We start from the raw sequence: 14410 nt of genomic DNA on the forward strand, positions 1-14410 counted from the left end.
TAAGGGGTTTCAACTGTTAATTATTAGTTTATAGATAGTTTATAAATATGTATTCAACAGTTATATGCCTAACACATTGGTTGAAATGTTGTGCTTGTCATTTAACTGCTTGCAAAAAATTGCGTAATAATCTGAACTACAGAAAACAAGACAACGTTCATTTATACTGTTTTTTTATTTTATTTTTAGGATGGGCATGTCATGGCATGCTCATGTCGATAGGCAACCCCCCACACCTCTCTGAATCAGAGGGGTTGGGTTAAATGCAGAAGACACATTTCAGTTGAATGCATTCGGTTGTACAACTGACTAGGTATCCCCTTTCCTTTCCCAGTATGTATGTTGCCTCTGCTGTCAGCGGCTCCTAAATCTAGATATTGCAACATTCATCTGTTTTCAATGACTAGTAGCAAACTTTTTGGACTGACTCATTCTCAGTGTATAACTGAGAAATTAAACAAACTACTGTATATTCAGTTAAAAACAGAAAAGAAACAACATTTTAAATATTTAGTCTATAGCCGAAGGTTCACAATGGTTTTGGTGTAATAGAAGATTGAGAACCACTTTGACGCGCCTACATAGTGCCGTTTATTTTGCCACTCCCCCCTCTTTTATGTTGAATGGAACATCCTGAACTAGTCCCGACTCGCACTTGGGAGGATTTTTTAAATAATTAACCCACTAGGGTAGGAATAGACGTTGGGTGCAACTGAACTGACACCAGTACAGGGGGTACGGTACATTCACTGTCGGTTCAAGTTGTAAAGTACAGTAATAATACATTCCAGTGACAAATGAAGTACCAGTGTTTTTACCTATTGTTGCAGGGATCACTTAACCAGCTAGTTATTGGGAGAAGTTTGTTTCAATCACCTTTCTCCATCTTGAAAGACAAACGTGGCTTAATTGGAATATAGGGGTCTCTAGTATTTGGGTATGTTTCCTCATTCTGCGGTACAAGGTAAGATATGTTTTTCTATTTCCTTTTCCACGAATGAAAACTTACTCATGGGCAAAAGGTGGGTGTTATACACACACATCAAACGTGTAAGGTTGTGTTTCCCCACTAAAGTCATTACTTTCAGTAGCCTATAACTTGAACTCAATATTAAGTTGATTATCTTCATGAGAAGTGGTATTGTTTCCAGGCTTGTCATATAGAGTAGGATGCTTGATCTTAATGCATTTTTAATAGAGGCTTTCACGCTGGACTGTTCACAATTTATTATATAACCTCTTTGTTCATAAACCTATTGTATGTCTGGAACCTGTTTGGTGAAAGTGAGCCCGCCCTATATTGATACTTTTCTGGGCATAGAGGTGTAGTACCAGAGTAATTAAAGTTACTGTCATATCTGAATCTATTGATTAGAAATCTAAATATTAATGTTGATGCTCGCTTAATTCTCTTTACAGGACAGGAGAGCAGAGCGTAAAAATACATTAATTCACCACAAAAGTCATGTTGTACTGGACTGTACTGCCTGATCGGAAAGTATTGCTGTTGGTGACACTTCTATGGGACTACCTCTGTGCTGAGGAACTGAAGCCCACGAGATGGCCACTGTATCTCCAAAAGCCTCTGGTCCTGGCCTGGAATGCTCCGACCGAGGACTGCAGCCCGCGGCACGGTATTCACTTTCAGCTGGAGCAGTTCCAGATTGTGGCGTCGCCCAGCAAGGGCTTTGTCCGCCAGAACCTCACCATATTTTACAAGGACCGCTTGGGGTTGTACCCTTATTATAATGAGCATGGTACTGTCATGAACGGTGGGCTCCCGCAGGTTGCCAGTCTCACTCAGCACCTGGAGAAGATGCCGGCGGGTATTCAGTATTACATACGCGAAGCAGGGGCCAAGGGACTGGCAGTTATTGACTGGGAGGAGTGGCGACCACTGTGGATCCGCAACTGGGACGTCAAGAATGTGTACCGCAACCAGTCAAGGCAGCTGGTGGCCCAGAAGAACCCAGCCTGGCCCGCAGAGCGTGTGGCTAAGGTGGCCCAGCAGGAGTTTGAGATGTCGGCCCGGAAGTTCATGCTGGAGACCCTGAGGCTGGCCAAGAGCCTGCGGCCCAACCAGCTGTGGGGGTTCTACCTGTTCCCAGACTGCTACAACCACGACTACAGGAACACTCTGGAGAACTACACGGGCCGCTGCCCTGACGTGGAGGTGGCCCGGAATGAAATGCTCAAATGGCTGTGGATGGAGAGCACAGCCCTCTTCCCTTCGGTCTACATGGGCACGGTGCTGCGCTCTTCGCCCTCGGGGCGCCGGTTTGTCCGGAACCGGGTGAAGGAGGGGATGCGTCTGGCGTCAGGGGGAGACGGGCTGGCACGTCCTGTCTTTGTGTACGCCCGGCCCACCTATGCCAACGTATTGGAGCTGTTGACAGAGGTGAAGAGATGTTTCTCTGACCGTCACATAGTACTAACCAGGAGAACTTATAGACCTTTTGACAGTGGTGTAAAGTACTTAAGTGAAAATACTTTAAAGTAATACTTAAGTCGTTTTTTGGGGTATCTGTACTTTACCTTGCTATTTACATTTTTGACAACTTCTACTTTCACTTCACTACATTCCTGAAGAAAATATTGTACTTTTTACTCCGTACATTTTCTCTGACAACCCAAAGTACAGGAAAATTGTGAAATTCATGCACTTATCAAGAGAACACGTGGTCATCCCTACTGCCTATGGTCATGCGGACTCACTAAACACAAATGCATCTTTTGTAAACAATGTGTGAGTATTGGAGTGTGCCCCTGGCTATCCGTCCATTTTTAAAACAAGAAAATGGTGCAAAGAAGTCTGGGAGTTGTAAGAATAATTGATGTGAAAGATATCTAGACTATAAACCTACCCTAATACAATCTTCATCAAGATATGAATGATGATTTCAGTTCACTTAATGTTTTGAGATTTCTATGAATTATTTTTAGTTGAATAATGCTCCATATCAGAGTGCAATAATCTCTGTTTAATCAATGGGTGTGTTTTATAACCACTCTTTTTTCTGTGTGTGTGTGTGTTGATAGACCCTGATTCACAGATCAAGCTCTCTCTACCCATGACCATGACCCTCTGTCCTTATCTGTGGCTGCAGCCCTTTCCTGCTCTAACAGCACATATCCCAAATACTCCCTCTCTTTTGTTTGTATATGTGTGAGCAGGATGGGTGTTGGTCATGTTACTCACTAACACCCCATAGTGCATTTCCTTACGAGGGCGTGAGCAGATAAGAGGTGTTCACATACACAAAGTCACACACAACAATTGAACAACACTGAACAATTGTACATGGTGTCATTTTGGTTGTATTTTCATTGGCCAATTTGTGCTGACTGTGCTGACTCTGTGCTTTGTGATGAATCTGTACGTCTTCTTTGGTCAAGATTTTGAGTGATTCTCCCTGCAGACGGACCTGGTCTCCACCATCGGGGAGAGTGTGGCTCTTGGGGCCGCAGGCATCATCCTCTGGGGAGACCACGCTTATGCAAGCAGCAAGGCAAGTGTCCTCGCAATTACACAAGTCTCATAAAATCACAACAAATCACATGTGATCACTGAATGACCAACTCACAGGACCTCACTGCACGTCACGGAGTCATAGTCAGTCACGTCACACTCATTCATTCACTTGATTACCAGTTGTGTTTTTGTAGCAGCCCCTCTTCATATCCCATTTCTTATTATGATTTGAAAGTGTTTGTAGTGGATCTTAAGCTTAGTTTAAATTGGGGAGACGCAGGAACGACATTGACGTAAATCTACCTTTAAAGAGCAACTGCCCCAAAAAAACGACTTCTCATTTAGAAAACAGTCTATGTGGCATCGATATGAGTCAGAAACATTTATTCCACTGTCGAAATTGACTACAAAGGCTAAATAGGATAATTTTGGTCATAAAGTCAGTCTCGTCCAAAACAGTTTTGTGAGACTTGTGGTCATGACTGCATCACAACGTAAATTAAGGTTGGGTTTGTTTCAATCCTGCCCACAGCTGGTGGTACATAAGTAATCATCAATTTGGAGTGCAGCTGCATGTGACCAGATCGTAATGCCCGTGGTTAATTTGGGTTGACTTTGGATATCCCTATGGGGCTAGTTAGGAACCATTGGTAAATTACACAATTTACATGGGACAATATGTAAAAATTCCAGTAGGTCCAAATTTCAATAACTTAAGAACCTCAAACAACTATAAATTGAAGAAATTCATATTCAGATATTGAAAGCATTTCATGAGAAAACTAAAAGGTGTGTAACATGAAAATATTGCCTCATTTATATTGTCTCAAATATTGTCCCTAGCTAGCTCCGGAGATAGGCTATCCAAAGTCAAACCATAATTGCCATGGTTGCACACCAGCTGGCTGAAGCTAATTGGCTAAATAATTGGGCTAACTCTTCCCACCTGCGAACATACACAAGAGACACCCACATCAAACCACACCCCGAAACCAACTCACATTTGAATTCAGTCATTTCTTAATGAACTAAATCTGAAACGAGACCAAAACAGGAAGTTCAGCCACCCTTTAAACTCTCTCTGTGTCTGTGTCTCTCCAGGCCAGTTGTTCTAGTCTAAATGAATACCTGCAGGGTCCGCTGGGCCGGTACCTGCTCAACGTTACCACGGCAGCAGAGCTGTGCAGCCAGACGCTGTGCGATTCCCTTGGACGCTGCCTGCGTAAACACCCTGACACTGATGCCTATCTGCACCTCAGCACCCGCACCCACAGAATAGAGCCCCTGGCAAATGGAAAACTCAAGGTTCAAGGTCAGCTTGGGGAAGACGACATATTGGGCTTTCAGAGGGAGTTCCAGTGCCAGTGCTATAGTGGCTACCAGGGAGAGGGCTGTGGCCAGAGAGACCCCCAACAACAACGAGGCGTCGCAGCTCCAATCATGGCGTCATGGGTGCACTGTTTTTTCCTGCTACTCATCACACTCCTGCTCTGAGTGCAACCAGTACATACACAGGCATACAGCTACATTCAAATAATTGAACGTGTACTGGTATACACATGACATTATCTACACACATGCGCAAACATTATATAAATACACTTTGGGGCAAATGTATTCACTGTGGTCCAGATTGCTGTAAGGTTGGTGGATCTATGTGGAACACAGAGTTATGTGGTTGTTTGTGTTGATTTTTTCCCCCATACATTGGAGGGCTCGCTGGAAATAACTTTGTTTACATTGATCTCTTTCTCAGTCTCCTTCCCACAATATATTTCTCTCAACCCCCCCTCTTTCAAGATGTCATTTTCTCATGATCCCAAAGTTGATGTTTTTGTGTGGAAATGTGTGTTGTTTTCAAGATGTGCTTCTGATGTGTGTACGGTTTTGTGTTATGTGTGAGCCAAAATGGGGCCGATGCACTTGATTCTTGGAATAGCACAAAATAGTTATCACCTGACATTTTTATCTTTAGGTTTCAATATTTATGTTAATGTATTTTCACGTTTGTTAAAAAGCTTTTGTAATTTTATGGCAAAACAAGACTACTATTTTCGCTCCAAAATTGTGCGTCTCTCTTCCTGTGTACAATGTTTCAATCACTCAAAATAAATCAAAGCTGTGATTAAGTGATACTGCCAGAGAAGCCGGTGTTTGGAGGATATATTGGCACAGGTGTTGTTTCATCAAGGGCCTGAAAACCGTGCCAATATAGCCTCCAAACACCAGCTTCAAGCGCATTATCACTTTTATACAACGGGTTACCAACATATTCAAATATACAAACATATTCAAATAATGATTGACATATTTTAATTAAAAACGTTATTTTGATGAATTTATTCATACTATTTCATCCTTCCGCGAGATATAGTCCCGACACAAATCTATGGTTGCTTCCCAAGCCGCCTGGTCGTTCGTTCTTTCTGGCATCGTTCTTATCCCTTGCTTGCCAGCTAGCCAACTTTGGCTAACACAGTCACGTCAAACAGTGTAGCCAGAATATCAGCAAAGTGGCTGCATTTACGTTTGTTAAAGCTGTTTTCTAATGATTGTTGGGGGGATACATCCATAGCAATGAACTAATTATGTGCGATTTCGCCTGGCATAGAACATTTGCTCTCTCACCAGGCCACTGTTCAGAAGAGATAGCCAACTACACAGCTAACACAATCACGATAAACTGAAGCTGGAATGACAGCAAACTAGCTGTATTTCCTGTTTTTCTATTGACATTTCTTTGTATATATCCATAAAAATGATGCTGATTCATGATTTGGACTGGCTGAGAAAAGCTGCCAGCCTGTCTTGTCTCGTCCCGACTATCGACAGGTTAATTACCATAGGACAGATGGAGATCGAATTTCAATAATGTTGCAAATGTCGGAGAGACCGACAGCAAGGTTACTACAAATCTCTGTTGTTGAAAAACAAATGCTAGTGTGAAGGAAATGGGAGATAATGTGTAGATGTAGACCTAGTATGTAAATTGCCTGGCTGAGTTGATAAGACAGTGGATTGCGCAGTGAGATGGAACAAATAGACATTTCAACATCATAGATTTAGCCTGTGGTAACTTGTCGAATAGACACTGGCTGGAATGTGGTTTTAACCAATCAGCATCCAGGATTAGACCCATCGGTTGTATAACATCACCCAATACTATCTTTCACAGTACAGTGTCCACAAATGGATTTGTCAGTGTGATGATCACTTGTGTATCAGTGTTTATCTTAATTATACAACTGTCTCTCCTTGGTTCCTGATGGAGTCAACGATCACAATGTACACATAGTGGCAGTGGGCCGAGAGTTTTGAGAGTGGCTGCTTTTAAGAGGTTTGTCTGGCACAAAATGTTTCTTAAAGGACTACCCCTTCCCCCCATATAATTGTTGGGTGCTGCCAGCCAAAAGTTATTTCAAGTTTTCAGCAATACAAGTTTCCAGGAAGCAAACACATTACCTATCATTGTAGAAAGACAGTGCATCCTCATAGAACTCTCAGGGCAAATCTTCATAGATGTACAGTGCATTCGGGAACGTATTCAGACCCCTTGACTTTTTCCACATTTTGTGATGTTACAGCCTTATTCTAAAATGTATTAAATTGATTAGGGAAAAAAACTATCTAAACACAATACCCCATAATGACAAAGCAAAAAAAAAAATGAAATATCACATTTACATAAGTATTCAGACCCTTTACTCAGTACTTTGTTGAAGCACCTTTGGCAGTGATTACAGCCTCGCGTCTTCTTGGGTATGACGCTAAGCTTGGCGCACCTGTATTTGGGGAGTTTCTCCCATTCTTCTCTGCAGATACTCTCAAGCGCTGTCAGGTTGGATGGGGAGCGTCGCTGAACAGCTATTTCCAGGTCTCTCCAGAGATGTTTGATCGGGTTCAAGTCCGGGCTCTGGCTGGGCCACTCAAGGACATTCAGAGTCTTGTCCCGAAGCCACTCATGTGTTGTCTTGGCTGTGTACTTAAAGTCATTGTCCTGTTGGAAGGTGAACCTTCTCCCCAGTCTGAGGTCTTGAGCGCTCTGGAGCAGGTTTTCATCATGGATCTCTCTGTACTTTGCTCCGTTCATCTTTCCCCCGATCCTGACTAGTCTTCCAGTCGCTGCTGCTGAAAAACATCCCCACAGCATGATGATGCCACCACCATGCTTCACCATAGGGATGGTGCCAGGTTTCCTCTAGACGTAACGATTGGCACTCAGGCCAAAGAGTTCAATCTTGGTTTCATCAGACCAGAGAATCTTGTTTCTCAGGGTCTGAGAGTCCGTTAGGGGACTTTTGGAAAACTCCAAGCGGGCTGTCGTGCCTTTTACTAAGGTGTGGCATCCATCAAGCCATAAAGGCCTGATTGGTGGATAGCTGCAGAGATGGTTGTCCTTCTGGAAGGTTCTCCCATCTCCACAGAGGAACTCTAGGGCTCTGTCAGAGTGACCATCGGGTTCTTGGTCACCTCCCTGACCAAGGCCCTTCTCCCCTGATTGCTCAGTTTGGCCGGGCAGCCAGCTCTAGGAGGAGTCTTGGTGGTTCCAAACTTCTTCCTTTTAGGAATGATGGAAGCCACTGTGTTCTTGGGGACCTTCGATGCTGCAGAAATTGTTTGGTACACTTCCCCAGATCTGTGCCTCCACACAATCCTGTCTTGGAGCTCTACGGACAATTCTTTCGACCTCATGGCTTGGTTTTTGCTCTGAATATTGTGTGTATTGATGAGAATTATACTTTTTTAAATCCATTTAAGAATAAGGCTGTAACATAACAAAATGTGGAAAAGTCAAGGGGTTTGAATACTTTCCGAATGCACTGTATTTATCTTTTGAAAATTGAGTTTTTACATCCAAATTGGTGGGCTATAGGCTTTGGGGTCAAATGAAACTTTAATGGCCCTCCTTTCAATAATTATAGGTTGCCTTGAGGCAAAATGATTTGCCTTCCTTTGAAGTCTACAGCAAGAGTTCCTAAGTGTTATATGTGTTCAGACACATTGCAGATAGCCAGGTCTGCTTAAAAGTAAATTCATGGCTGCAGCCTGCATATTTTAGATATCTAATTAATGAATTAATTCTAGAAAGTATAGACCCATTCTGAGAGGAGTAGTTTGTAATAATGTATATAATACACAGCCCCTCCCCTCATTTACACTAGGTAACCCAGGCTACAGGAAACTGCTTTTCTAGGCTTGACATTTCACACTAGCAATTTGATTCGCAAAGGTGATTCAGAGATTCATTTGTTCCTGTTTCTTTAACAAATCTCCACTGTAGGAGAGAACGTTCCGCCTCGTCCTCTTTTTGATTGGTGTTTGGAGTGATTTTGACGTAGTACTGCAATGTTTTTGCTTTGCATATTTGCATTAGATTCCCGTAGCACACTCAAAGTCCTGACTTCACAATAAAAAAAGTAGAGTAGTAAAGAACCTATCCAGAATCAGGAACATGATGTTCTGAATATATCAATTTGCCAAAATACTATATTACATTTTGTGTTCTCTTTTTCTGAAGGTATAAAGTGCATTTTCCCTGGGGGGCGCTTCTTCTATGCGTGAATGTGGCCAGTATTGTTCTTGGCAGGGAGCATGAAGCAGGAGCACTCTCCACACTGGCCCAGGTACCCTTCCTCACTGTGTGGAATGTGCCTACAGCCCAGTGTAAGACCCGTTATGGGGAGTGGACCTGGACCTGTGAGCGTTCAACATAGTGAAGAATCAGAACCGGAGCTTCATGGGGGACAACATCACCATCTTCTACAAGACTGAACTGGATACAACCAAGCAAAGGCAGTTAACGGTGGGGTGCCACAGAATGCCAACCTGCTGGAGCATCTCAGGGCTGCCGCTGACATCCTCCAGACCTACATGTCAGAGACTTCCAAGGGCACAGGAGAGGCCCAAGGGCCCAGGAGAGGCCCAAAGGGATGCGGCTATTTTATGGTTTCCCCTCCTGCGATAACGACTACAAAAACACAACAGATAATTACACAGGGGAGTGTCCCCAGATAGAGTTGAGGAGGAACGATGCTCTGTTCTGGCTGTGGAACATCTCCTCTGCCCTCTACCCAGATTTCTACCTGGATGTTCTACCTTCTATGGTTCCAGGACATCTGACCACATGACCAGGTACAGGCAACACCTGACAGAATGACATCACATAGACCCAGCAGGATACATAAAAAGAGACTGCAAATATCTTGATGATTTGCATAATTTGCTGACTATTTATGCGCACCTTCCCACCTCCATAGCACGGAGTCCCCTAACCCAGCTGACACAGAGAGCCACTGCTGTTAGGTAAGGATGGAGTGTGCTATGTAAGACATAATACAGTTGAAGTCGGAAGTTTACATTCACCTTAGCCAAATGCGTTTAAACTCAGTTTTTAACAAATAGGGGTTCTGAAAGAGCCAATCCCCTTCTGTTTAAAGGAGAATGGGTTCCATTGGCCCAATCTGATTTCAATGCTGTACTTACTATTATACCTTGGACAAATGGACATGAGATATTATTATATGATATCATGAACAGTTTATTTGTATATCATTGTGAAAGCCAGATATAATTCACAGTTGACCTTGACATTTAACCCAATGAGTCCGCTTTGTTTGAGCTACAGACTTCTGGGTTGTACCATTGGATGAATCTATTTCTTCTGCACCAGTAGTCTGTGTGATTAACGGGGGCTGAGCTAGAGCGGTGTTTGTGAGACAAGGGCGCATTCGCAAAGGGGCCCGGGCCGGGTCTTTTTACAAAAACGTCTGTCGACTCCGAATGGTTTGAAACTATTAAAAGCTATTACGAACACGCACAGGTTACATGGTTTGCTCTATGACACTCACAAGCTACACAAGAGTCGATAGAAGGTAAGGGGTTCTTCTACATAGAAGATCATAGGAAATCGCAGGACCTAGTGTCTATAATACTGTAAAAAGCTCACAGCAAACTCCACACAGTATACACTGACTAGTTGGGTATTCATTTCCCACTGTGCAAACCATTTCTATTCTTACAGCATTCGTATACATTAATTTGTATCCGTTTTTTTTTTTTTGCTGCTGCAGACGTTTGTCAATAAAACTCATGAATGCAAATGTTTCTGTCAAATTGTTTTGTGTTCTACTTGTAGCCCTGATTGTCTTGAAAGTTAAATGGTAAAACACTTCATTGTGAGGCTAAATACAAGGGCTGGTTATTCAGATAAATGAAAGACAGGTCATTGAAAATACAAATGTTGCTGGAGTCTTGGGACTGATAGCATAAGCAACATGACTGTTTAGAAAATAGTTTCCAGCCATTTTACAAAAGTAGATATGTAATTTTGTTAAATTACAGTTTTTGACCTGGGATTATTCTTACTGGTTTCAAACACTTCACAGAAAATCAGTGTATAAGCTTAAAATAATGCTTCATTTCGGGGCTTTAAGTTTTTAAGCCTATTAGAACTAAGGAGAGCTGTACCAACTGGAGAAGTAACTGCCAATTTCAGCTGTTAGCTAATGGCAAAGTGATTATTGAGTGCCACAATTATACTCAGCAATTTACCAGAGCCCTGTGAGTGTCTACAGTACGTGACTCAAATGTGATGCAATGTACTCATGATTGATACTCTATGGGTGAATGTATTGTCTACCAGATACTTTAACCTCATTGTTGATGTTTTTTATGTTAAATAAAAGATATGTGCATATTTACAGTTAACTGTCATATCTGCATAGCCGCAGGAAGTAGGGGTGCTGCAGCACTTCCTGATAAATCGGGAAAACAATATATGCAGTACCAGTCAAAAGTTTGGACACAAGTAACAGACACATCTCAACATCAACCGTTCAGAGGAGACTGCGGGAATCAGGCCTTGATGATTGCATTGCTGCAAAGAAACCACTACTAACCACTACACCCGGAAGGTGTGTTGGGTCATTGTCCTGTTGAAAAACAAATGATATTCCCATTAAGCGCAAACCAGATGGGATGGTGTATCGGTGCAGAAGGCTGTGGTAGCCATGCTGGTTAAGTGTGCCTTGAATTCTAAATAAATCACTGACTGTGGCACCTGCAAAGTTCCCCCACACCATCACACCTCCTCCTCCATGCTTCATGGCGGGAACCACACACGCAGAGATTATCCGTTCACTTACTCTGCGTCTCACAATGACACCGCGGTTGGAACCAAAAATCTCAAATTTGAACACATCAGACCAAAGGACAGATTTCCACCGGTCTAATGTCCATTGCTCGTGTATCTTGGCCCAAGCAAGTCTTATTCTTATTGTTGTCCTTTAGTAGTGGTTTCTTTGCAGCAATTCGATCACGAAGGCCTGATTCACACAGTCTCCTCTGCAATTTCTGAGGCTGATGAACTTATCCTATGAACTTATCCTATGCAGCAGAGGTAACTCTGGGTCTTCCATTCCTGTGGTGGTCCTCATGAGAGCCAGTTTCATCACTGCACTTGAATAAACTTTAAAAGTTCTTGAAATGTTCCTTATTGACTGACCTTCATGTCTTAAAGTAATGATGGACTGTCGTTTCTCTTTGCTTATTTGAGCTGTTCTTGCCATAATATGGACTTGGCCTTCTGTATACCCCCCCCCCCCCCCCCCCCCCCCCACCTTGTAACAACACAACTGATTGGCTCAAACGCATTAAGAAGGAAAGAAATTCCACAAATTAACTTTTAACAAGGCACACCTGTTAATTGAAATGCATTCCAGGTGACTACCTCATGAAGCTGGTTGAGAGAATGCCAAGAGTGTGCAAAGCTGTCATCAAGGCAAAGGGTGGCTATTTGAAGAATCTCAAATATAAAATGTATTTTGATATGTTCAACACTTTTTTGGTTACTACATGATTCCATATGTGTTATTTCATAGTTTTTATGTCTTCACTATTATAATACAATGTAGAAAATAGTCAAAATAAAGAAAAACCCTTGAGTGAGTAGGTGTTCTAAAACTTTTGACCGGCAGTGTATTTCAACAAATAAACCAAATGTGTTTTATTTTTTAATTTACAAACTAGGAAATGTATTACTCATGTATGAGCGGAGAAAAATACTCCTCAGCACCCCAATCCCCCCCACACCCAGTCAACAGCACCCCCAAATGAAAACATCTTCTCACGGTAATGCATATCTGTACACTATATTTAAAATGTAAACCACCACAGAATGTGTCCTGAAAACATTTCAGCACAGCTGCTTGTAACACCCCAATCTCTCATCACAGTGGATCTATTTTGGATGCCTTGTGCCTACGCTCTCATTTAGAAAAACATTGTTATTTGTATACTCATTTAACACAGTATGTGAGCTGTTAACAAAGGAGGAGTTGGATTGAGTCCTGACAGGATTCTCTGGGTATTCTGTTGCAGGTCTGTGACCACAAGGTGGCGGTATGGAATAATCCAACTAAAACAAGAGTTTACAATGCTTTACATGTACTGCAGCTAATACTGGTCACTATAGCACAGAGTGGGTTAAGTGGCTCTTTACCAAAGATAATTGGCCCACAACAATGTATGGGTAATTTCATGCCTCATTTTCAAAGCGCTACGTTTTTGTGCTTATCCACTGTATTGAGCTAACCGACAACGACAGCCACAGTCTGAGTCTCATTTTAGGAACATGTGACGACCCCGATGACCTTGGTTGATTTCCACGCAAGACTGTCTCATCGGATAGCTGCTGCTCTGAAGCCGTGTGGTTGGCTGTAATTCGGCTTGCTCCCTGGAGGATGGGCGGAGTGGAGAAACAGACTCCCATAAGGCCCACTGTTTCCCACTTCCCTCTTTATCACAGCAGACTGGATTGGGGGAAATGAGGAACAGATATGAGGTATTTTATCAAAGTAGGAGAGAGATATCCAAAGGCTGCCGATTCCACACAGTCTTATTCCCATATATGGATACTGTGCTCAACTATGAACCTTTGGAATCATTAGGACTGTCGTTGTAGACACCACTGACTTTAAACACGCATTATATTGTGTAATTACACAATAATAAGTAAACAGACGAGAACTACTTAATGTTATAACAGTCATAATAACAATGCAACTTGTGGTTATTATATTTTCTCATCATGTCTTCCTCCAAGACTGGATAGAGCAGCCCACAGGAAGATAAGCTATAATGACTGGCCACTGTGAACATTTATCTGGTTCCTGCTGCAAACAGCTCCCCGAACAAGTGGTCCTCTTTCTTCCACCGACTAACCCGTCTGCTAGTTCCAGTGAGCCGGGCCCTGGCTCTCCATCTCTCATCTCCACGTTTGTTCATTTTGGTGTCTCGCTCTGTCACCTCTCTGCGGTCACATCTCCTTTTTCCTCCCCTCCCCTCCACTGCCGCTTGGTCTAGAGATTGTCTCGGGGGCTCTTGGTATAATAAGCGGTTTTTCACACTCTCTGTCCGTGTCCTTCAAAAGAATCAAGACTCTGATCAGGCTCCATAGATATCTGATGTTCCTCTATATCGCTGCAAATATTTGTTGTCCCATATATAAGTGAGCAAGCCTATGTTTTTGTCCATTGATCATTGATTTTCATCATGGGCTGGCATGGGAAATCAGAAGCTGTTTGATGTGGTTACACTGTATACCAACTGTGACCACACTGGCTCCAATGATCTGTGCGAATGTCATTCAAAATGATACTGGATTTGCACAGTAGGCCTATGCACTATTTGTGATTGTTTTACAAAATCAAAACCTATGAGCACTCCTGTTCCTATGTACACTGATATAGTACATGTTTCCTTGACACGGGCCGAGGTAGTTGTGGAGACTGTCACACAACATGTTCTCTGACAGACACTCCAATCTCATATATCCATGAAATGTAAGTAAATGACATCAGGACAGAGAGCGAGAGAGACAGTGAAAGGGAGGGAAAGCGTTGCGGGACAGGTCACAATGTCCTATTTCTCTGAGATGGG

At 42.7% G+C, this 14410-nt stretch overlaps 1 protein-coding gene across 1 annotated transcript; it reads left to right on the forward strand.

Moving 5' to 3' along the window:
• The first annotated feature begins 337 nt into the window (after positions 1-337).
• LOC115150943 (hyaluronidase-2) lies at positions 338-5537 on the forward strand. The gene is made up of 4 exons (XM_029694796.1): positions 338-964; positions 1420-2398; positions 3420-3509; positions 4574-5537. The coding sequence occupies exons 2-4, from the start codon at positions 1466-1468 to the stop codon at positions 4964-4966; spliced, it is 1416 nt and encodes a 471-aa protein (XP_029550656.1). The 5' UTR covers positions 338-964; positions 1420-1465; the 3' UTR covers positions 4967-5537.
• The last annotated feature ends 8873 nt before the right edge of the window (positions 5538-14410 follow it).

Source organism: Salmo trutta, chromosome 16 (assembly GCF_901001165.1).
Source record: "Salmo trutta chromosome 16, fSalTru1.1, whole genome shotgun sequence".
NCBI lineage: Eukaryota > Metazoa > Chordata > Actinopteri > Salmoniformes > Salmonidae > Salmo > Salmo trutta.

Excerpts from the sequence above, each read along its gene's own strand:
- LOC115150943 (XM_029694796.1), top strand. The coding sequence starts at position 1,466 with ATGTTGTACTGGACTGTACTGCCTGATCGGAAAGTATTGCTGTTGGTG. Across the intron at positions 2,399-3,419 it reads TATTGGAGCTGTTGACAGAG|ACGGACCTGGTCTCCACCAT; the intron begins GTGAAGAGATGT and ends TTCTCCCTGCAG. Across the intron at positions 3,510-4,573 it reads ACGCTTATGCAAGCAGCAAG|GCCAGTTGTTCTAGTCTAAA; the intron begins GCAAGTGTCCTC and ends GTGTCTCTCCAG.